At 37.7% G+C, this 23592-nt stretch overlaps 1 protein-coding gene across 1 annotated transcript in view; it reads left to right on the forward strand.

Moving 5' to 3' along the window:
- The window catches only part of IL1RAPL1 (interleukin 1 receptor accessory protein like 1), a 1482206-nt gene that overhangs the window by 1428077 nt on the left and 30537 nt on the right, over positions 1-23592 (forward strand). The window contains exon 9 of the mRNA XM_004389949.2: positions 19191-19334. Coding sequence (XP_004390006.1) covers positions 19191-19334 — 144 coding nt within the window. The remainder of the gene's footprint in view (positions 1-19190; positions 19335-23592) is intronic.

Below are 23592 nucleotides of genomic sequence, written 5' to 3' on the forward strand. Positions count from 1 at the left end.
TCCATATGAAAAATCTATGTCTACATTTTTTTTAAGTCCCTCTTTTTTGTTTTAATGTTGTCATCTTTTACATACTGACATCTGTTTCCCTATTTTTGTAGTGTTAGCTTTGATTTACTTTTGTGTCGTCCCTATCTGGGTTGATATCTGGTTGCTCTGTCCTCTGTTCTAGTCTTGCGTTGTTATTTGATGTTACTGATTTTCTAACCAGAGAACTGCCTTTATTATTTCTTATAATTTTGGTTTTGTTATTGCAAATTCCCTGAACTTCTGTTTATCTGGAAATGCAGAAATTTCACCATCATGTTTGAGAGAGAGTTTTGCTGGATATATAATTCTTGCTTGGCAGTATTTGTCCTTCAAGGCTCTATATATGTCATCCCATTGCCTTCTTGCCTGCATGGTTTCTGCTGAGTAGTCCGAGCTTATTCTTATTGACTCTCCTTTGTAGATGACTTTTCGTTTATCCCTAGCCACTCTTAAAATTCTCTCTTTATCTTTGGTTTTGGAAAGTTTGATTATAATATGTCTTGGTGACTTTCTTTTGGGATCTACCTTATGTGGTGTTCAATGAGCATCTTGAATAGATATCTTGTCATCTTTCACGATATCAGGGAAGTTTTCCACCAACAAATCTTCAACAATTCTCTCTGTATTTTCTGTTGTCCACCCCTGTTCTGGTACTCCAATCACTCGTAGGTTATTCCTCTTGATAGAGTCCCACATAATTTTTAGGGTTTCTTCATTTTTTTTTAAAATCCTTTTATCTGATTTTTCCTCAAATAAGTTGATGTCAAGTGCTTTATCTTCAATCTCAGTAATTCTGACTTCCATTGCCTCAATTTTGCTCCTATGACTTTCTATTGAATTGTCTAATTCTGAAATTTTATTGTTAATTTCCGGATTTCTGATTGCTGTCTCTCTATGGATCCTTGCAGCCTGTTAAATTTGTCATTATGCTCTTCTATAATCTTTTTAATTTCCTCTATTGTATGTTCTGCATTTTGATTGATTTCCTTCCTAATTTCTTGAAGACTACTGTATATTAATTTTTTGTATTCTGCCTCTGGTAATTCCAAGAAATTTTCCTCCTCTGGAAAATTTCTAGATTGTTTATTTTGGGAGCTTGCTGAAGCCATCATGGATTGCCTCATTATGTGATTTTATATTGACTGTTTTCTCTGAGCCATCAATAAGTTATTATATTTACTTATTTTATGTTTGCTTACTGTGTCCTAGCTTCTTGTTTTGTTTTGATATGCCCAAATAAGCTGCTCATATGAGCTTGTTTGATTATCGGCACCTTTGAAGCTCTAATGTCCTGTCACTAGGTGGTTAGATCTGTTACTAGTTATGTGAGCTCAGGAATCCGCCCTCTCCTCTTGTATGGATTCAGCTCAGGTGCCCAGGTAGATAGCCACCAAGTGTGTGGTGTAGGCTCTCACTTACAGTCCTACACAGGCATAGGTGATTGGTTTAGGCACAGGCATCTGGCCGCAGCAGGGGGACACACTCTGAGCAAGACAGGGGGCTGGTGGCTGCCCCCGAGTGTCCAGGAGAAAGGTGTGTCCCTGTTCCCTAGAGCACGTAAGTGGATGGGTTTTGTAGCCGGACTATGAGCACATAACACTGTTGGCTGTAAGGACTGGGGGGCACCTCTTATTCATGGGCCCCTATCACAGGTGGCTAGGTGGCATGGGTGGAGCCACCGGTCCTCAGGCCCCTGATGTGGGTAGGTGAAGACCCTGCTTAATGGGCAGAGCAGTCTCAAATGTCAAGAAACTGCCACTTCACAGCTGAAACAGTTGAAGTTAGACTTCCAGTATATACCCAGTTATACTGAAGTAATGAGGGCCTGCGCTGTTGAGGTGGGCCCACACAAGTCTGTGTAGGGGGAAAGACACTCAAAGTCCGTTGATCCGTTATGCCTGTGCCTAGTCAAAGGAACTGTGCCTACCCTGGGTTCCTGGCTTAGGGGAGCCAGCAGTTTATTTTTTCCCTGTTTGTTAATTTGTTCACTCTCCAAGGCAGGGAGAATGGCTCTGGGTGTGTGATGAATCCTACTTCCAGCCCAGGGGACTTGGCAATTGCTGAAGCTGGTCTGGGACCCAGTGCAGAGCAGGGAGCGGGGAGGTAAATGGGAGAGAGGTTTTTCCCTACGGGGAGTGTTTTTGATCCGCGCGGTAAACCGTAGGCAAGTACTTATCTTTCGCTGATGAGGGCTGCTTCTCACTGGTTCTGGGTGGCCGTGTAGATTCTCTGGTGCTGGTTCTCTCCCGCTGCAGAAAACGCGCCTCCCGAGCACTGCCGCTTGCCTGCCTCACCACTCACCCCTGAGCTACTCAGGCTTGAAGGGCTCAGGCTCTCGCCGGGTCAGGTCTGGCAACTCCACACTGCTTCCGAACCGTCTCTCCCTTCCCCTGCCACTCAGTCTGGCTCTTCAACTCTGCCTTTGATGTTCAGTGCTCCCAGGTTGCCGTATATACTCGAATCACTTGTTTTTTGGGGTCTTTGTTGTAAGAGGGTCCACTGGAAGCATCTGACTACTCCACCATCTTGGCCCCACCTCCTAGATGTTACATTCTTGATAAAGATCTTCAACTTGAACTTGACTCAAAGTATCTAACCCATTTAGAAAATGTGATGAATGGGATGAGTAAACGTATTCTGAGTAATATAAACTTTATCTATAACAGGGTTTCTCAGTCTTGACACTATTGACATTTTGGGCAGGGTCATCTTTGTTGAGGAGTCCCTGGGTGGTACAAATAGTTAATCACTTGATGGTTTTCAAACGATTGGTAATTCAAACCCACCCAGAGGTGCCTCAGAAGAAAGGCCTGGTAATCTACTACCGAAAGGTCACAGCCTTGAAAACCCTATGGAGCAGTTCTACTCTGCACACATGTTGTGGGAGGCTGCCTTGTGCATTTTAGGATGTTTAGCAGCATCCCTGGTCTCTACCCACTAGATGCCAGTAGCCCCTTGCCCCCAGTTGTGACAACCAAAGATATTTCCAGATATTGCTAAATGTCCCCGGGGTCGGGGGGAGGCAAATCATCCTTGGGTGAGAACCAATGACCTACCTACAATATGGATAGAAGAAACTCCATCCTCTCATGGAAATTATTTTAACACCTGAGCTACTTAAACTAGAGAAAGTTAACATAGAGGAATAGGTATTTTCATCTTGAAAACCCTCCAAGATTTTACTCAAGGTGTTTGGGAGGTCAACAGAAAGTGTGCTTCTTATACCATAAAACAAAAAAAAGAAAAACATTGCCATCGAGTTGATTCCAACTCCTAGTGACCCTATAGGACAGAGTGGAACTGCCCCATAGGGTTTCCAAGGAGCAGCTGGTGGATTCAAACTGACAACCTTCTGGTTAGCAGCCTGAGATGCTTGTGCTTCATTATGATTCTTGGAGGATCATCTGGACACCCCTAGACCAGTGTTTTTCAAACTTTACAGTATATACAAATCTCCCAGGGAATTTGTTAAAAAGCTATTGGAATTCAATAGTTTGGGGTGGGACTTGAGATTTGAATTTCAAACAAGTGCCTTGTTGATGTTGATGCTGCTAGTCTGTGAAGGACACTTGGAGTAGGAAGGCCCTAGCCTAGGCCATAAATCTTCTACTAAACTTGATAGCGTCTAATAGGTAAAGAACAACTACCTCTCTTGAGCTCACTGTTTCCTTGAGCAAAAAATGAAAGCAGAGTGGAGCCAGTCAGTGGGACTAATTCCAATTAGTTGCCTAATTCTTTTAACTTGTTCAACACCTTTGAACCTATTTGAACATTAGTACATTACCCTCATACTCTACTCTTAATGAGGTTACTTGCCTCACGTTTTCAATAAAATTGTGCTTTGTAGAACACATTCACTATCCTGGGAGACGTCTGAGAGGACACTCACTTCAAGTGTAAAAATAATTAACCTCTTAAATGAAGAGGGCCCTCATTGTTGGACACAACTCCTACATATCCCATTTTTTAAAAAGGAATTACTCTTAGGAATGTCTCAACAACATATATATAAATAAATACATGTATTTAAGCCTAGGCAAATAGGCTATGTATGGTGTTCAGCCTATGCAAATATCAATTACCAAGGAGGAACAACATACATGGTGAGCAGTAAATACTGCTAATTTTCTGTTTTGAACACTTACATTCAGCTAAATCTCAGTTATGTGTAGTAATGAAGTATGGACATAGTATAGAAATGGAAACTCTACATACTATTGGTCAATGATATGGCTGTAAAACAGGCAAGGGGAAAGAAAAGGCACTATAGCAGAAACTGAATAAACAGCTCCTATGTGTTCGTAAGTTCAATTTAACAGGCATTAGTCTAGCATCTAACAAAGGCTATAAAATACAAGTAAACCTAAGATGAGGGCAGAGGGAGTTAACTAGAACTCATATCTTTGTGATGGAAAATGAAGAACAGGCAGTTTAGGAAAAATGATTCATTATAACACATTTGCAGGAAGCCCACCGGAATCATCTAGCACACACACAGCACAATCCTACATGTGTGGTCAGATATCACAACCAGGAAAGCATATTCATGGCTACCACCCACCAACACACCACTCACTCTTCCTTCTTAGAACCACCTTCCTATTCTCATTCTTTCTAGGTCAAAACAACCTCTTGACTGATGATGTTTCATATCCCTCTTGAGATCTCACGTCCCTGCAGGTTGCTTAAAGAGATGATTCATAAGGTACTGCTGCCTTAAAAAGTGACAAATCATTCCCATTCAACAAATATGTATTGAGTGCCAGCTATGAGCAAAGTCCTGTGTTAGGTGTCCTTAGTAGTTGAGTCACTGCTGCCAGAGCACTGTCTACCACCATCCTGGGGCATTAAAGCAGCATTGTTGGGGAAACAGAGAAGGCTGTGTATTTCTATGGCTATTGTAGAATTCCACTGAGTGAATTCAGCACTCAGTTGAGAAATGGCACAACTGGGTCATAAAATGTAAGGTACAACTTTTAATAGCAGTTCCTGTGTATTGAACTTTGACAACCAGGTCAGTAAAGTGGGAAATTAGACATGACACATAAAAAACGCTAACTACTCTCTCAGGTCATATAGTAGGAAAAAAAAAGTGTTGATTTCCAATAGATTACCATGGTAACTTGTATTAGATTTTAGTGTTTAGAATTACATTTGCCATCTGTAAGAAATTTGTTCACTATTTTTCTCTACTTTGGGGGCACGCAGGCTATTTTTAGCCTGTGTTTTATGAAGAATAATATATCTGGAGGGTGATTTTCCTAAATTAAAAGTGGACATTTAATTGCTATTAAAGTAGATTTTATTTTTAATTCATAAAAAATCCAGTGGTATATTTAGAAAAGTACAAAAAGGCCATTGTAAAAACCATCCAAGAGTCATTGCCATTAATTGGGATTTGATATGAATGAGGATTGACTGAAAAGATATTACAGATTGTAATAAGAAGACAGTTACTTGAGAGTGTTTTGTTGACTCTTCACTTGTGTATGACTTAGAGCAAGTCTCTTTGGGTCACTGTTCTTCATTTTTATCATTTGTAAAATAATTGCCCCTAAGCCCCAGAGTAGTAATGTCATAAGAACATATTAGACCCTGGGTGACTAATAGTACGTATTAGACCATTTGGCAGGTTTTACAGATTCTCAGAGTTTTAAGTCACTGTGCCTCATTTTGCCAATCTTCAAAGTGAAATGAAGTGGGGATTCTTCCAAGGGATTTTCTTAAGGTTTAAGTATTTGTAAAGTTGATTCATATCTTTAGATGACAAGTCTTCGTAACTGCAAAATAGAAATTCCAATTCCTTATGGTATGCAACTTCAGTTCAAAGCACTGACTGGTAATGGTTGCCAAATTCATGCAAATTCAAATGGAAGAGGCCATTATCAAAGCCTGAAAGAATGAAAAGTAAATTGACTGACTTAAATCAGTTTGGAATTCTGATTTTAGTAGCTAATGTAAAATGAATATGACTAGAAATGCATTTCGTCTATCCTACAATATCAAGGTAACAGCTTACAACTGCTTAGGTGCACATTTAATTCTCCCAAAATGAACAACTATGTCTATGTTATTGAAATAGCTCAGTATTAAAAGTAATGGTAAAAGACTATATTTAAAATTATATATAGACTGTTGTCACTGGTAACTCAGTAGTCACATAAAAATTGGTTGTATTAAAATATATTTTCAACTATTGACTATAACATACTAGTTTACTTTCCTAATCGACAAAACAATGCAATTAAACTAAGTGAAATTTGAAATCCATACCTTCACTAAAATTGGATTACGTTTTAATCTATCTTGTGAGTGAATATTTGTAAATTTGCCAAAAATAATTACTAGTATGTAGAGCAATACTCCACAGTGATGTTAAATAATTCCTGCTAGCCTGGCCTTGCTGATAGATGGGTGAATAGATATGTGGATAAATAATGAATTATGCTAAAGAGTTCGCCATGAGGTCTCTTAGCAGAATGCAGCTTGGAAACTACCTTGGACAGCTCCATTCCAGAGTAGAAGGAAAAATATAAGCTACTCTGGAGAATTTGCATTGAAAGCTATAGATCACTTGCCTATTGAAGGTCACACAAAAACCTAGTACATTATAAAGAGATAAATAAAAACTTTTCATTAAAGTATTAATGGTGGTTTTCGTAGGGCATCATGATTCCATGTGACTTTTAATCTTATTATTTGTATACATTTTTCAAATTATTTACAATGAGCATGTTTTATAGGGTCAGACAAAAAGATGAGAAAAATAAATCTATTTTGATACAGCCACTGAATATTTTTAAAGTGCTTACAGGAAACCTATCATTAATCTGTTTGCTATAAAATCAAGTTATTTACACATACTTAAAGTATATTGAAACCTACTTGCTTGAGTGTACACCCTTGCTCCCACTTTACGACTGTCTCTTTTGGAAACCAGTGCATTTTAGTGGATACATTTTACTTCCACTTTATTTTCTCAAACCACTGGTAATGTTCAAGCACTGAAAACTATTGCGTAGAGTGAGACGACAAGATACTGCCAGGGCCCTTTTATTGCCGTGTTGGTGAAAGATAATTCATTACTGAGGACAGGCCCTTCATGGATTTCTATTACAGAGGCCACTAAATGATACAAGCCACTGACTTTGTTCTCAACTTTGTCAAGGTTTAAGGAGCCATTTACCATTCCCTTAGAAGGAATCAAGTAATGGTAGGTTCTGCTATTGGTAGTTCCAAAACATGTCTATTTCTTCATAGATTGTTAATATGAGAAGAATTTTTAATAAATTCTTAACTAGCATCTCTTCAAAAAATGAGAAAACAAGGCAATTTAACTGCATTTTTATGTATTCGGAAAACAAAGAGTGATCACAAAGATTCAAGAGAGATGAGAAATGGAATTTCCTGTTACTCCCATTGAGGGAAATGAACCAGCATATGGTTTTATTATTGTTTTGCCTTGCTGGTCTCTCTTTCTGTGAAATCACCAAGATTTTGAATGAAGGTTGTCCCATAAGAGAAATCATTAACAGCAGGTTTTGCTGAACACACTTTATTCTAATGCGCTTAATAATTAGGAAATACATTATACGTCTAATGGAAGGAAATTATAATAACATAAAATTTTGAAGTTTATCACATCACCCCATTTTTATATTCTAGGCAACTCAATCAACTTTCACTTGTGGAAAATATTTTATAAATCTATTTCCCTCAATTGCACGTACTACAAATTATCATACTACTTTTTTTCTTTTCTTTTTGTAGAAGAGTTCAATGATTCTGAGAGGAGAAACATTGGCTCCTTCTATTGGTTATCTAAGCAGTCCAGATGTTTTGGGTTCTTTGGCCAATCCAAAGCATTCCCAACGGAAGACGGAATTGTTCTAACTGTGACAATATATCCTCTGGTGGAGGATTGCTTTCATGATAAACACTGTTTCCCTTAACAAAAAGGAGTAAAATGGCAATGCCATATTCATTCTGACAATTTTCTCTCAAGAGACGTTTTATAACATTCCATCTGTGCCTGTCTATTTGTATGACATGTTGAGAAGGAAATTCCTAGTAGAGGGGAGATAAATACTTTTTTCTTCTAAGAAAGTTTCTTTTAGGCATCGGTGAAGTTTGATACCTTGACATACAATAGCCCTGTCTTCTAAGCGGGTCACCTGAGGCCCTTTTTGCTCTGTATTATGGTAGTATCTTCTTTCTTTGTCTGGTTTCTCCCCATCACACTCAATCTTATGAGATCTGAGATGAAGGAAGCCCCATAGGAATACTTTGTAGGTTTGTACGTGTGTGCATATACATAATAGTCTGTGTACACCCCACCTTATGCTCTTTAGATAGACCTATTTCACTCTTTTATAATCCAGAGAGGAAATGCTTTCTGCAATAAAGCTCTGTCCGTGATAGTAACTCTAGACTGTAAATTTTGAAAATATATGTCAATTTTCCCCTAAAGAGAATCATCGTCCTGTTGTTCTGACCTAATTTTGGGAAATGTGGCTTAATGGGTTCCTTGAATCCCTCAAACAAATATTTATTGACAAGGCACATGCTATTTGCTTTGAAAATAAAAAGAGAAAAATGACATATTCTGGCTGAGAAATCAAAACATAACCTATCGTCACCCATCACATCATTCATTTACTTTCCCTGTATTTCAGAACACATTAATTGCCAGAAACCTTACAAGCATTGTCTTGTACTGTACCAAACAGTGACTGACTCCTACCTTCAACACTCTCCAACAAAACATACAAACGTGTACATACACAAACACACACAGAGTGAGTTGTTCACCTGGCCCCTGGTTATTATACCTACAATATAGCATTTCTTATATCCATATAAAAGAGGCTTAGCACCAAAAAAAAAAAAAAAAAACCTAAACCCATTGCCGTTGAGTCGATTATGACTCATAGCGACCCTATAGGACAAGTAGAACTGCCCCACTGGGTTTCCAAGGATCAGATAGCGGATTCGAACTGCTGACCTTTTGGTTTGCAGCCATAGCTCTTAACCACTGTGCCACCAGGGCTCCAAAGGCTTAGCACAGTGACACTTAAATGTTTAATAAGTATTATTAGCTATTTACTATGCTTATATGCCTGGCTCTGCAACTAGACATGAGCTCCTTTAAGGCAAAAGCATATTTCATCCATCATTTTATCTCTAGAACTCAAAGCACTACACCTGATACATACCAACCAGTCAGTTGCTATCTTAGTTATCTAGTGCTGCTATAACAGAAATACCACAAGTAGATGGCTTTGACAAACAGAAATTTATTCTCTCACAGTCTAGTAGGCTAGAAGTCTGAATTCAGGGCACCAGCACCAGGGGAAGTCTTTCTCTGTCAGCTCTGGAGGAAGGTCCTTGTCATCAATCTTCCCTTGGTCTAAGAGCTTCTCTGCACGTGAACCCTGGGTCCAAAGGATGTGCTCTGCTCCCGGCACTACTTTCTTGGTGGTATAAGGTTCCCCCGTCTCTCTGCTCATTTCTTTTATGTCGCAAAAGAAATTAACCCAAGATACAACCTAATCTTGTAGATTGAGTCCTGCGTCTAATCCTGCCTCATTAACATCATAGAGGTAGGATTTACAACACATAGTAAAATCGCATCAGATGACAAAATGGTGTACAATCACACAATACTGGGAATTATGGCCTAGCCAAATTGACACACATTTTTGGGAGACACTATTCAATCCATAACAGTTGCCATAGAGTCTATTCCAATTTATGGCAACCCCACATGTGTCAGAGTAGAACTGAGATCCATAGAATTTTCAGTCACTGATTTTTGGAAGTAGATCGCCAGGCCTTTCTTCTGAGGCACCTCTGGGTGAGCTTGAACCTCCAACCTTTTGGTTAGTAGCTGAGCACATTAACTGATTGTACACCCAGGACTCCCAACACCTGATACATAGAAGGTACTTATTAAATAAACCAGTGAACAAAATGAATGAATGAATGAAAGAGTGAAAAGAAAAAGTTGAATAGCAATATCAAAGATGTAAAGCAGCACAGGATTGATTTACAAATGCCCAGCGAATATGAGCTTTCCTAATTCTGTAAGGTTATACAAGACTGTATTGTCATTAGATTTATAAAAGAAAGACCATATTTTAATCTGCACCATAAAGTTGACCATGTTTCTATAGATTTCAGTTTTATGATTAAATTACTGGAATGAAAATTAATAATTATGCCCCCATCAGTTGCTTGAGCTTCATGACACATTGACTGGAAAAATAGTTCATAGAGATAGTCTCAGAATTTTAGAGAATAAAAATCTAACTTTTTATTAGAAAATTAGGTTTGTTCTTAGCCATCTGGTCATTTATTTATTTAACAAATATTCCCTGAGCACCTATACTATATGTATCAGACAGTTTTGAAGGCACTTGGGATAGATCAGTGAAAAATATAGACAAAATAGACAACAGCAACAAAAAATTTGCCCTTATGGAATCTGAATTTCAGTGGGAGAAGATAGAAAATAAACAGCAATAAATTTATTATACTATGTTATATAGTGATAAATGCTCCAGGAAAAAAATAGAGAAAGAGAAGTGGATGGAAGTCCAGGTGTGGGGCTGTGACTGGAAATGAGTGGTCGGTCAGTGGACCAAATTGAGAAGTTGCTATGTAAACAAAGACTTAAAGAAGGTGAGGGAGGGAGACTTGCAGAAATTTGAAGGAGGTACATTCCAGTCAAAGGGAACAGCCCAAGCAAAGATACTAAGGTAAAGCAGTAGTTTACAATGTAAAAACAAACAAAACTGTTATATAATGCAGTATGTTGTTGTTGTGTGCCGTGGAGTCAATTTCAACTCATAGCAACCCCATGTGACAGAGTAGAACTACCCCATAGGGTTTTCTAGGTTGTAATCTTTATGGGAGCAGATCGCCAGGTCTTTCTCCCTAGGAGTGGCTATTGGGCTCAAACCACCGACCTTTCGGTAATGTAGTGTAGTAAGTGACAATAAAAGCTACAGGAAATACATGTTCTGAGGAAGGCAAATAACTTTTAGTTGGAAAAGCTTCATTGAAAGTGTAGATTCTAGCCTCAACCCTGCGGATTGTCAGGGATTTTGTAAATAGAAAGGAAGGTGCTAGGTGGGTACAGAATTGGGAAAACAAATGTCAAATTCAGTTCATATTGGGGGGATGATTATGACTACAGGTTAGTTAGCTGCTTCAATTAAAGGACTGCTAGATCTTGAATGCCATCATAAAGGGTTTGGACTTTCTTGCATGGGCAATATAGAAAATCCCAAGATGGCAAAGTATTTTCAGAAGAATAAACTGAAAGCTTTGTGTAGATTTGATTAGAGTAGCTATAAAGAATAAAATTTTAATCCGAAGGTAATCAACCCAAAACGCACTGTAATTACAATAACACTTGATATAATGTGATCTTACCATTTAACTTGTCTTTTACTTTTTAGCTTTATATTTTGAAATAGAAATTGCAGAAAATTACAAGACTAGTACAATAAATTTGCATATACCCTCTGTACCTAGATTGACTAATTATTAACATTTTGCCACACTTGCTTTATCTCTTTCTATAGATAGGTACCCTGGTGGCACAGTGGTTAAGAGCTATGGCTGCTAACCAAAAGGTCGGCAGTTCAAATCCACCAGGTGCTCCTTGGAAACTGTATGTGGCAGTTCTATTCTGTCCTATAGGGTTGCTATGAGTCGGAATTGACTCAACAGCAATGGGTTTGGTTTGGTTTGTTTGTTTGTTTTTAATAGATAGATAAATAGATAAATCTATACTATATATACAAACACACAAGAACATATTGTTGAACGATACGAAAGTAAATTGCAGACATCATGACTAAATACTTCAGTGTAAATCTCCTAAAAACAAGGATATTTCTTACATAACTTGAGTACACTTATCAAATTCAGGAAATTTCCAAATGATAGAATGCTATTATTTAATATACAGTCTATATTCAAATTTCAAAAATTGTCCCAATAATACCCTTCATACCATATTTCCTATCCAGGATCATGCAATGCTTTTAGTTGTTAAGTCTCTTTAGTCCCCTTTAATCTAGAATGGCTCTTCAATCTTTGTCTTTAATGACATTGGCACTTTTGAAAAGGAAGCCAGCTTTTGTTTTCTAGAATATACCCTCCGTTTGGGTTTGTCTGATATGTCCTCATGTTTTGGATATTTATATGTTTCTGGCTGGAATACTACATAAATGATATTATGCTTTTTTTGTGTATCATACCAGGAGGTACATATCAACTTGTCCCATTATTGGTGATGTTCACTTTGATCACTTTGTTAAATGGTGTCCATTTTTCTGTTAGTCATTGTCATGGATTGAATTGTGTCCCCCAAAAATGTGTGTAGCAACTTGGCTAGGTCATGATTCCCAGTATTGTATGATTGTGTTATCTGATGTGATGTCCTTATGTGTTCCTATGTGTTGTAAATTCTATCACTGTGATGAGGTCATACCAATGAGGTTGACGAGATCAGTGTCTTAATGCAATCTCTTTTGAGATATAAAAGAGAGAAGCGAGCAGAGACACATGGGAACCTCATACCACCAAGAAAGCAGTGCTGGGAGCAGAGTGTGTCCTTTGGACCTGAGGTTTCTGCGCAGAGAAGCTCCCAGACCAAAAGAAGACTGATGACATGGACTTTCCTCCAGAGCTGATGGAGAAAGCATTCCCCTGGAGCCGATGCCCTGAATTTGGACTTGTAGCCTACTGGACTGTCAGAGAATAAATTTCTCTTTGTAACGCCACCCACTTGTGGTATTTCCATTGGAGCAGCACTAGATGACTGAGACAGTCATTAATAAGTAATCAATGGGGAGGTACCTTGAGATAGTGTGAATATTCTACCTCATCAATTCTTCACCCAATAATGTTAGCATCCATTGTTAATTATTACCTGAATCAATTATTATGATGACGGCTGACAAATCTCGTGATTTCTAACCAGGGCTTCGAACTGGTTCATTCCGGTTCAAACCTCCGCTGAGAATTTGCCTTCCTAACAAGTTCCCAGGAAGTTACACATAAGAGTCACCTGACGATCTTGTTAAAATGTAGATTCTGATTCAGTATGTCTGAGGCGGAAATGCAAATTCTCAGCAGGGAACAAACCAGTTCGAAGCCCTGTTTCAAACGCTATCATTTCTTCTAAATTTACCACTTTGCATTCTGTTCTAAGAGAGTGCTTTCCCTTTTCATTTGTTTTTTGTTTATAGTTAACATGAACTCATAAATTCTTATATTATTCAATAACTGTCATTATTCCTTTTAACTTGTCTTTTAATATTCCCTACTTCATAGAAAACAAAAACAAAAACTTAACACCCTTATCTGGTTGGGTGGAGGAAAAACACATTCCAAGGGTAGGTTCTAGGAAACTGTGTAAAAAATGTTGTATTTTTTTTCCTCCAGTCTTTCAGTTTATTTTTCACTTTTAATAGTTCATTAACATGTAAAAATTACGTTCCAAGGGCTTGTGGGACCTTAGTCTAACTAGGCCCTAATGATGGGACCTAGCCAACGACCATATTTGCATTCTTGATTGGCAGTAACTAAGTTAATTTGCTACTTTGGCTCAAAACTACTTTCCAAAATGGCAAAATTATTACTTCAAACTAATCTTTCACCCACATGTTTGGTCACATAGATCAAGCTGCTCCATTCAGGGGCCATTTTAATTTTTATTTTTTGTTATACCCTGCCTTGTTCCAAAAAAGGTTTTTTTGTAAGAGCAAAGCTGCTATGCTTACATACTAGTTTATACCTTCCCAAAACATTTTCTTGCTATTATGTGAATAGCAATTTGGCTTCTTAATGTGTTACCAAAAAAAAAAAATTATAACTGCTTCTAAATTGTGCTGATGTATTGTAGAATTGAGTTGAATATCTTTGTAGGCTGAGCATAATTATCCTCCTGCCAGGAACAAATAAGTTATACTGCTCCACAGAAACAAATATGCATATGAATTTATGTGGATGGATAAATCCTTATAAAGTTTAGCTCTTTATAACACAATGAGAAAGGAAGAAATGTACTTGGTGAAGCTAATGAATAAACTGAGATCATTATATTGTCTGTCATGCATTTCCCCCACAAACTTGGGTTTTACTGAATGTAAATCAGGGCAGAACGTTTCAAAGGACTTTATATAATGAATGAGCCAACTTTAGGATGAACTATATAAGAATAAGCTACCTAAAATCTTCGGTTATCTTCTAGACAAGATTATATAAATAAATACACGTAGATGTACAAAACCGAAACTCCAAGAGTTCAAAAATACATATGAACTTTTATTTACTTTGTTAAAATCGTGATTTCTTCAAAGATATCTAAAAGAAAAATTTGCAAACAATGACACCAGGTACAGGCCAATTAAAAAAAAAAAAGTTTCCCAAACTACACTAGGTAATTGCAGCCAGATTAGTGTAAATCAAATGCATTTATTATTTGCAATGTAATCCAATATACCAAGAGACGGCATGCGCTTTATTTTAATTAGCTTTTTTTTTTAAAAGGTTGCTTGGTCCAGCTGTCTTGATAAGAAAAAATTGTAGTCATTGCTCAAAATGCTTGCAGCAAATCTAGTTTTAAATTGAAGCAATTTATTCCGAAAGCAGTCTACTACTGCAGGAGTAATCAATGTGTTTTCCCTTAGCCCATTCTGGAACTTTCCAAGGACTATTGTTAATTGCCTGTAACTAAATGACTGCTGATGCCCTTAAATGTAACTTTTTGGCACTTGCTCATTTGTTGTGTTTAACCAAATGACAGCTTCCCTTAGGTTTTGCCTGGTGATTTTGCTTTACAATTTTCAATATTCAGTCTCAGTCCCTTAAAGGGGGCAAAGTCTATCATTTTAACAAAATAACACAAAGACTAAACAGATTTTAAAAAGACTGCACTTTCTCTTTTGGTCCTCTGATGTTGAATTGTGCTGAAACGGAACCCTTTTATTTTTTAAATGCTGCCACTCCAGGCAACTTGAACTTGAGCTGAAAAGCAGATCCCATTTCAAAAGGAAAATGACATTTGCTGGAACAACAGCATTCACATTGTAATTAAAAAAACAAACCTGTGGCCATCGAGTCCATTCCGACTCAGTAGAACTGCCCTATAGGGTTTCCAAGGAGCAGCTGGTGGATTTGAACTGTCCAGCTTTTGGTAAGCAGCCAGAGCCCTTAACCGCTATGCCACAGGGTTTCCCACATTGTGATGTAAAGATAAAATACAGCAGTAGGTCCAATTCATTTCTTTTGATCTGGACAGAATTTAACCTGTAGTTAAGGAGACCTGGTGGTGCAATGGTTAAGCATTAGGCTGCTAAACTGAAGGTTGGTGGTTCGAACTCACCCAGCCACTCCACGGGCGAAAGACCTGGCAATCTGCTCCTGTAAAGATTACAGCTTAACCACTGCACCACCAGGGCTCCTGCGATAAATTAACTTCTTGTAAATACTGTTTCTTTGGACCAGTTTCTGGTGGCTCAGTGGTTAAAAGCTTGACTGCTAACCAAAAGGACAGCAATTCGAATCCACCAGCCGCTCCTTGGAAACCCTAAGGGGCAGTTCTACTCTATCCTATTGGGTTGCTCACTGTGAGTTGGAATCAACTCTTCGGCAATGGGTTTGGTTTTTTGGTTTTATTATTAGTAAATGATTATGATATGGCTCAGTAGACTTATTCTTGCATATTGGTCATACACTGGGTATAACTTTTATATAACTTTTCATATGTTTGTATCTTAAGGAGGTATTCGTGTGACACAAGACCATTTCTATAATTGCTAAGCTACAGCAACCTGCTCTCCTTTTGTCATTACATTTCAGGCAATACTATTGATTGGCCGAGTAAACAGAGTATGTTAGGTAATATATACAATTTTTAGAATGGTTCATAATAGCCAGCAATGGGAATTATTCATGTTTGGACAGTTACTTCTCTAAAAATAGCAAGGACTTACTTTAGTACAATATTTCGCTAAATTATAAATACTCAATTTAAAAATTAAATCAAGTATAGTATTATAAATACCATCTGAAGAAAATGAGAGTTCAGCTTGTTGGATTAATAGCACTATATTTCAACACAGTTTTTTATTGTTTCAACTTTCTTAAACTAAAGTGATTAGACCAGATATGGGCACTTAAGGCAAGCAAGATGCCCAGGCATGGTGCCATGCCTCCAGATGCAAAGGGTATGCTTGGGGGTACCATAGAGGAATCATTTGCTGCCTGGGCAGTTACCTACAGCAGAGCAGCTGTTCTGACTCCCTGCTTTCTTTAGACTTCTCCCCACATAGCTTTTGGGTTAGAACTTACAATGGCTTTTAAAAATACATATTAAAAAAATTGAAGTAGGATTAACATAAGATAAAATACATAGATCTTAAGTTTTCAGTTCAATGAGTTTTGACAAGTATGTACACTTGTGTAACTACACTCCAAACAAGGATACAGGATAATTCCTTCATCCTAGAAATTCCATTTTTCGTCTTTCCAATAAATTTGCCCTTCATCCATACCCAAAACAACCCCCCTTTTTTTTTTCTATCACTGTGGATTATTGTGGCCTTCTCTTGGACTTCGTTCAAATAGAATCATACAGGAGGTAATAATTTGTGTCTGGCTTCGTTCACCTAACAAAATTTTGTGAGGTTCATGCATTTTGTGTGGATCATTTGTTCATTTCTTTTATACCTGAGTAACTTCTATTGTAGGGACATTACAGTAGTTTGTTCGTCCATTCTCTCGCGTGAGGTTGTTTCCAGTTGTGGCTATTAAGAATAAGACTACTCTGAACATTCTTGTACAAATTTTCTTGTGAACATCTGCTTGTATTACTCTTGGGTAAATATAAGGAGTGGAATTGTTAGTCATAGAGTAGATTCTTATTCAACTTTATTTTAGAAACTACCAGAAAATGTCCAAAGTTGTGTTACTATTGTGCACTCCTACTAGCAATGTTTAGGAGTGGAAGGTAAGCATCTTGATTTTTTAAAATGTATTTTATTACACAAGAAATTTTAGAGTGGTAAATCCCAAGGGTTTAATGTATTAAATTATCAAACAGAATGAATTTTAAAAGAAGCCATAGTAAAAATGCTTATCTCTTCCATCATATCCACTGTATTTTAAATCGTTTTTTCCTGGTATATAGGTCTAGTGTATAACTCAATCTATAGACATAAGTTAGAGTTTAATGCAGGCTTCTGTGTGTAGTGGAGTTGAACTCATATCCTGAGACAACAAGACCCAATGCACTCCACAATATTATCCATCCACTACCCTTTCTGTTCATACAGAAGTGGGAAAACATTATTCTGAAAGATATTTTATATTTCATTCCTGGTACTTTTATGCTACTATCTTGTGTGGTCCCTTACAAGGTTCAGCTGATAAAGCTGTCCGTTACTTATAAATACAAAAAAATAAAAATATCCTGGAGGTATTTTTCAGTATTTCACATTTCATATTAATTTATTTAGACTCTAAAAGATTTAATATCTCATTTTATTTTTCTTTCTTGAATTCATAAAGTCCAAATACTTTTAATAAGATTTTCTTCTATTTCTCATGACTTTTAATAAGTACAGAAACATAAATTTGATTAAAGAGTAGTTATATGTGTTTTTTTTTTAATTAAACTTGAATTAGGAATGAAGGACTAGATAATGAGAAATATAACTGAGTTTTTTTTCTGTAATTTTCACAGAAAAAAATGACATCACATACAAACACACACAGAAAATGTTAATGGGAGACAATGATGGCCGTGATATTTTCACCCCATTTGAGAGAAGTTAGGGGTGATCTCGTAACCTGAGAATCATTGCTGAAAAACTATACATTATTTAAAAATTCTCAGTATAAGCCTACATTGATTGTGTTAGGAAATTGGATAAAGTGCTGGGGGATTCTAAATTGCAGAATCAAAAACACCATTATTTTAGAGCTACAACTTCAGGAATATTTTATGTTAATTAAGAAGATATTTGTCAACTGTGGGAACAATGACTACCCATCAATAACAACATTTGGACTAGGAAGATTAAGGACAATCTGCATGCACAGGCATTTAGTTTTAGTGACTTTCAAAATTATCTGTGCATGGTTGCTTAATGTTTAAATTCCAGTAGCCTTGATGTTGTTACAATGTCCATGAACTCTGAAAAAAGAGACATGAATATTTTATCCTCAGAGTTGCCTGATAATGTTTTGACATAATGTAGACATTCAATAGGAAAAAGGGAAGTTGTATACAGTGGCAAGCAAATTCCTCTTTTGGGCAGAATGTAGTAGCATGCCTAGTAAAAGGGGAAACAAAGAAAAATAAAAACCTTGAAAAACAGCTGACTGAAAGGAAAATGCTACCAACATATTCTGTTACAAAGCCCATGAGGGGACCTTCTTGGATCCAATAAACATTTGGCCTCAGACTACGGTAGTCCATCTCAGCACCAGCCTATTCAGAAGGATATAGGACAGGAACCACAGCTTATGAGCAGACAGCGTTAAGTATTCCTCTTTTTTTGGAAGTAATTCTCACAACAGCCTTAGTTCACCTGCCTTCCAGGAACTCTTCTATTTGCTCCCCCTCACTTCCCTTTTGCCCTAATCCCAAGGTGACAGCTCAGGTGGGAGTGATCAAAATTCACATGGGGTGAGTGCAGGAGCTCTCCTGGCTTTAAAAGCCTGACATCCACAGGAACCAGTATTTTTCTCAATCCCATAGGGATAGCTTGCAGGATCCCCACAAAGGATATGTTTATATACAAGAGTGACATCACTCAGGCAAGCCCAAAATTGTACTTTCCAATCAGGTTATTTATAAGTCTCCAGTTCAAATTCAATCTACCAATTAAGGATCATTTTTACCATAAGCAATGTTGCTTAGCAGCATAGTTATCACATACCACCTTATCTGGTTACCAAGGGAACAGAGCTAAAAAGCTACCCGAAGGTCAAATTCTCTTGCAGAAAGGGAAAAGGTTGTGTTAACCCTTTACCCACATCTGGTCTCATCCACAATCTGTGAAAAAATCAAATTGAATTCATGATTTTGGATGTGAATAGGGTATAATTCTGCCTCGTGATTTTTTTTTCCCCAGAACTAATGTACACAGTTGAACTTGCTGGAGGGCTGGGTGCTATCCTCTTGCTGCTCGTTTGTTTGGTGACCATCTACAAGTGTTACAAGATAGAAATCATGCTCTTCTACAGGAATCATTTTGGAGCTGAGGAGCTGGATGGAGGTAAAATGGGTTCCTTTTGTATTTTTATTTTTGTTCTGAATCTTCTTAATCAATCTCTGCCTTTCTTTTGCTGAGGGGAAAGCAAAGTTACCTATATAACCATCGGCATCAACTCTTAAAATCTTTTAGTGTTCACTTCGTAAATTTCACCTTTTATACTGAACTATTTATGTGACAGAGCCTTGGTAGCACAGTGGTTAAGAGCTCAGCTGCTAAGCAAAAAGTCAGCACTTCGAATCCACCAGCCACTCCTTGGAAACCCTATGGGGCAGTTCTACTCTGTCCTATAGGGTTGCTATGAGTCAGAATGGACTCGACAGCAATGGGTTTGGTTTGGTTTTTCTGTATTTGTGTGATGCTTTGGAGCCAATAGATATTTTCCTCTGAAAATTGTAAAGCAACACCTACCCCTTTTAAAATCGTATTCCAAACAGCACTTGGGAATTACAAACACTGATTGCAACGCTATCAGAGTGTTTTTCTCTCACCTTGTAATCAGTACTGAAAGGCCAGCTTTACGTCTCTATAGGTAAGGAGTGTCTCTTTTAATTGTGTTCCCTAGCCCGGTAGTTTGAAGCGAATCTCAATTTGTTCTTTGTTTAGACTGATCAGTTTTAGTAACTGTACCGAGTGTTTTAGAATTCATCCAGCAGTCCTGTTTATTTAGCTATTTTTAGATAGGCTAATTTCCATTCCAGGTGTGGATCAACAGATAGGAAAGTGCACAAGCACGTTGTTTCCATAATAATAAATCTAATATTTTATATTCAAATTGAGCAAGTAAATACTGTCTTCAGGAAAATCATAATTATTATTTGCCTCTGGTCAGTCATGAATATGTGTACAGTCTAAGGAATTTTGGATCTTAAATTTTTTTTCTTTTTTCCTTTTTGGTCATTTCAAAGTGATTCGTGCATAAAATAAACTTGCAATATAGGAAGAATATGCAAACTGACAATGACTAGTGTACACAATACAGTCATTTCATTGACTCTCAGTTTTGCACTAAATAGTACAAGGGAAAATGAAGCAATTGCCCATGTTGCCACATTTCCAGGGTCCTCGGCAGCAAATCCACAGGCAAAACTATAAGTTGGCCGACTTGCAAAGAGGGGCAGTTTCTTCAGCATCACTAACACTGCTCTCTGTTTACCCTTCTCTCCTTCCCACTGGAGTGAAGTCTGAGCTGCAGCTACATTGGTTTCGTTTTTAATTTTTAAGTTCTTATTTGCCTATCTGTTCTTTGTTTCTAACTTTCCTGCCTGTTCATATAAATTATTAATTTTTGCTACTGCTTCAAAGACATCTGAGAAAATTGTCAATGTCAGAGCTCTAGTTGGATAAGTACCAAGCAGAGTGATAGGCATTCTAAAAATCATTCTTGCTAAGCCTCACAAAAATTCTGAGGTCAGTATTATAATCTCCATTTTACTGATAAGGCAATGGAGGCTCCCAGAGGTTAAAGAATTTACTCAAGAAGATAACACGAGTATTACAGTTAGTAGTCAAAATGGGATTTGCATTTAGGTCTATTTACAAAATCTTTATTTTATGGAACACTAAGTCTCTATTATTTTTGATCTTTTAAAAATTTAGTATGGTGATTATAGTCTAAAGATCTTCTGTTGTGTGCACAATTGGCACAGAGGAGATTCGAAAAAACCAGAAGATTACCTAAACAAGCATTACTATTTACCTAATTAACCCTGTTTGAATATGTTTATTTTGTGTTCTGCATTATACGAGTAATTTTACCCCAACCATCAATTTCCAGGGAATTTTTATCTGTCATGTGCTGAACGGTAAGAGATATTGGAATATAATGAAAATGTATGAATCATATGCAGTTGAATATTCAGTGATTTGAAGTTTCTTTTGGGGCCCTGCTAATTGTGAACACTTCAGTGAGTTACACGGGTAGCCTTACTGGATTTCATTGCTGTTCTGAAGTTGCTGGGTCCTTAGTTTATCAAAATTGTTTTAAGTAAGAAAAATAAAACAAACGATAAAAATAGTATTCTGACAGTTGAGAAGGTTCTCTCACAAAGCCAATTTAGTTAATAAATGCCTTTGAAATTGTCGAACCATGTCCCTAGGGCCATCTTGAACACAGTCAGAGATCTAACTACTAGGGCTTTCCTTGAGATGCCACTGTGAATGCGTTAGGCCCAAAGAAAACAAACTGAATTATCATCTGGATATATACAGATCAACAAACAAAAAAAAACCAGGTGCTGTCATATTGATTCCCACTCCTGGCGACCCCATGTGTGTCAGAGTAGAACTGTGTTCCACAGGGCTTTCGAGGCTATGACCTTAGCGCCTCTCTTCTAATTTCTAACACTCCCCTTTTGGGGATCACATTTACTATCCTATCTTCAATTGCATTTACACACAAATAACTCCTAAATCGAAATCCCCTGCTCCTGGCCTCTTGTTTTAGTATAATTTTTCTGGTCGACTAATGGTTATTTCCATGGATATAGATCCCAAACACAGTGTTTAAATCATCCCACCACCCACTCACTCCTTGTCATCCTCCATTTGACACCTCAGTTCCTTGCATTATCCTCTACTCCACTAGCTTCACTTTTTCCCCAGTTGCTATTTCCAATTAGTCGTCAAGGTTAGTCAATTTTACCTCCCAATATCTCTTGAAGGTAGACTTTCTTCAGTCTTAATTGCAACTGCCTTATTCAAGCCTCCTACACTGTCTTCTTGACTTCATTCTGTACTCCTCCATTTTATCCTCTACATTCTGTCAGAATTCCCTTTCTAAGTACAAATCAACTATGATTCTTTAATCGAAAATTGCCTCCACATTGCCTGCTAGAGCAAGTCAAGACTTCTTAGCTCAGAAAACAGGTGCTTTCACAAACCCATTGCTGTCCAGTCGATTCCGACTCATAGCAACCCCATAGGACAGAGTAGAATTGCCCCATAGGGTTTCTAAGGAGCAGTTGGTGGATTCAAACTGCCAACCTTTTGGTTAGCAGCCACACTCTTAACCACTGTGCCACCAGGGTTCCACAAGGTGTCCCAATTAAGTTTCCCAACCTTGCTGCTCTCATGGAACCTGACCATGCACAGTTCCAGTTAGAATGAGATGCTGGTCTTTGGATGTGTAGTCATGCATAATTCTCAGGTTCTTTTGGGAAAATGAATTTTCCAAAGTGGTTAGGGGTAGGAGAAGGTTAGCTACTCCCCTACCACCTTGATTTCAGGATATAATGAAAGGAAGTTTTGGACCAAATTCTACCACATATACATTTGTTAACAAACAGGCACATAACCCATCCAATAAACTTGAAGTAGTCCTAACTCTCTGTCTCTCTGTTTTTTTTTTTTTTTTTTTTGTGCTTGAAAGAAAAATCTTGCAAGAAATTTCCCTTTGAGGCAAATTTGACAATATTGCAGTGGTAGGATTAGGCTAGCCAGCTAATGGCAGCCAAGAATATTCTTCATCAGGACACAAGTCCATTTTGGAATCGTGCCTAGAACAGTATCCCCAAGGGTGCATGCCACTGGCCCAGCTAGATTCTTTTTTTTTTTAATTACCATTTATGTATTTATTTATTCATTCATTCATCTATTTATTTGTTTATTATTTATTTGTTTGTTTATTTATTGTATTTTAAATGAAAGTTTAAAGAACAAATAGTTTCTCATTAAATGGTTAGTACACATATTGTTTTATGACAATGGTTAACCCCACAATATGTCAATACTGTCCCTTCTCAAACTTGGGTTCCCTATTACCAGCTTTCCTGTCCCCTCCTACCTTCTAGTCCTTGTCCCTGGACTGCTGTGCCCCATTAGTCTTGTTTTGTTTCATGGGGCTGTCTAATCTTTGGCTGAATGGTGAACCTCGGGAGTGACTTCATTACTGAGCTAAAAGGGTATCTGGGGGCCATACTCTCGGGGTTTATCCAGTCTCTGTCAGGCCAGTAAGTCTGGTCTTTTTTTTGTGAGTTAGAATTTTGTTCTACATTTTTCTCCAGCTCTGTCTGGAACCCTCTGTTGTGATCCCGGTCAGAGCAGTCAGTGGTGGTAGCCGGGCACCATCTACTTATACTGGACTCAGTCTGGTGGCGGCCTTGGTAACTGTGTTCCGTTAGTCCTTTGAACTCATCTTTTGCTTGTATCTTGTTCTCTTCATTCTCCCTTGCTACCAAAGGGGTGAGACCAGTGGAGTATCTTAGATGGCTGCTCACAGGCTTTTAAGACCCCAGATGCTACTCACCAAGGTAGAATGTAG

This window comes from Trichechus manatus, unplaced genomic scaffold (genome assembly GCF_000243295.1).
Source record: "Trichechus manatus latirostris isolate Lorelei unplaced genomic scaffold, TriManLat1.0 scaffold00269, whole genome shotgun sequence".
NCBI lineage: Eukaryota > Metazoa > Chordata > Mammalia > Sirenia > Trichechidae > Trichechus > Trichechus manatus.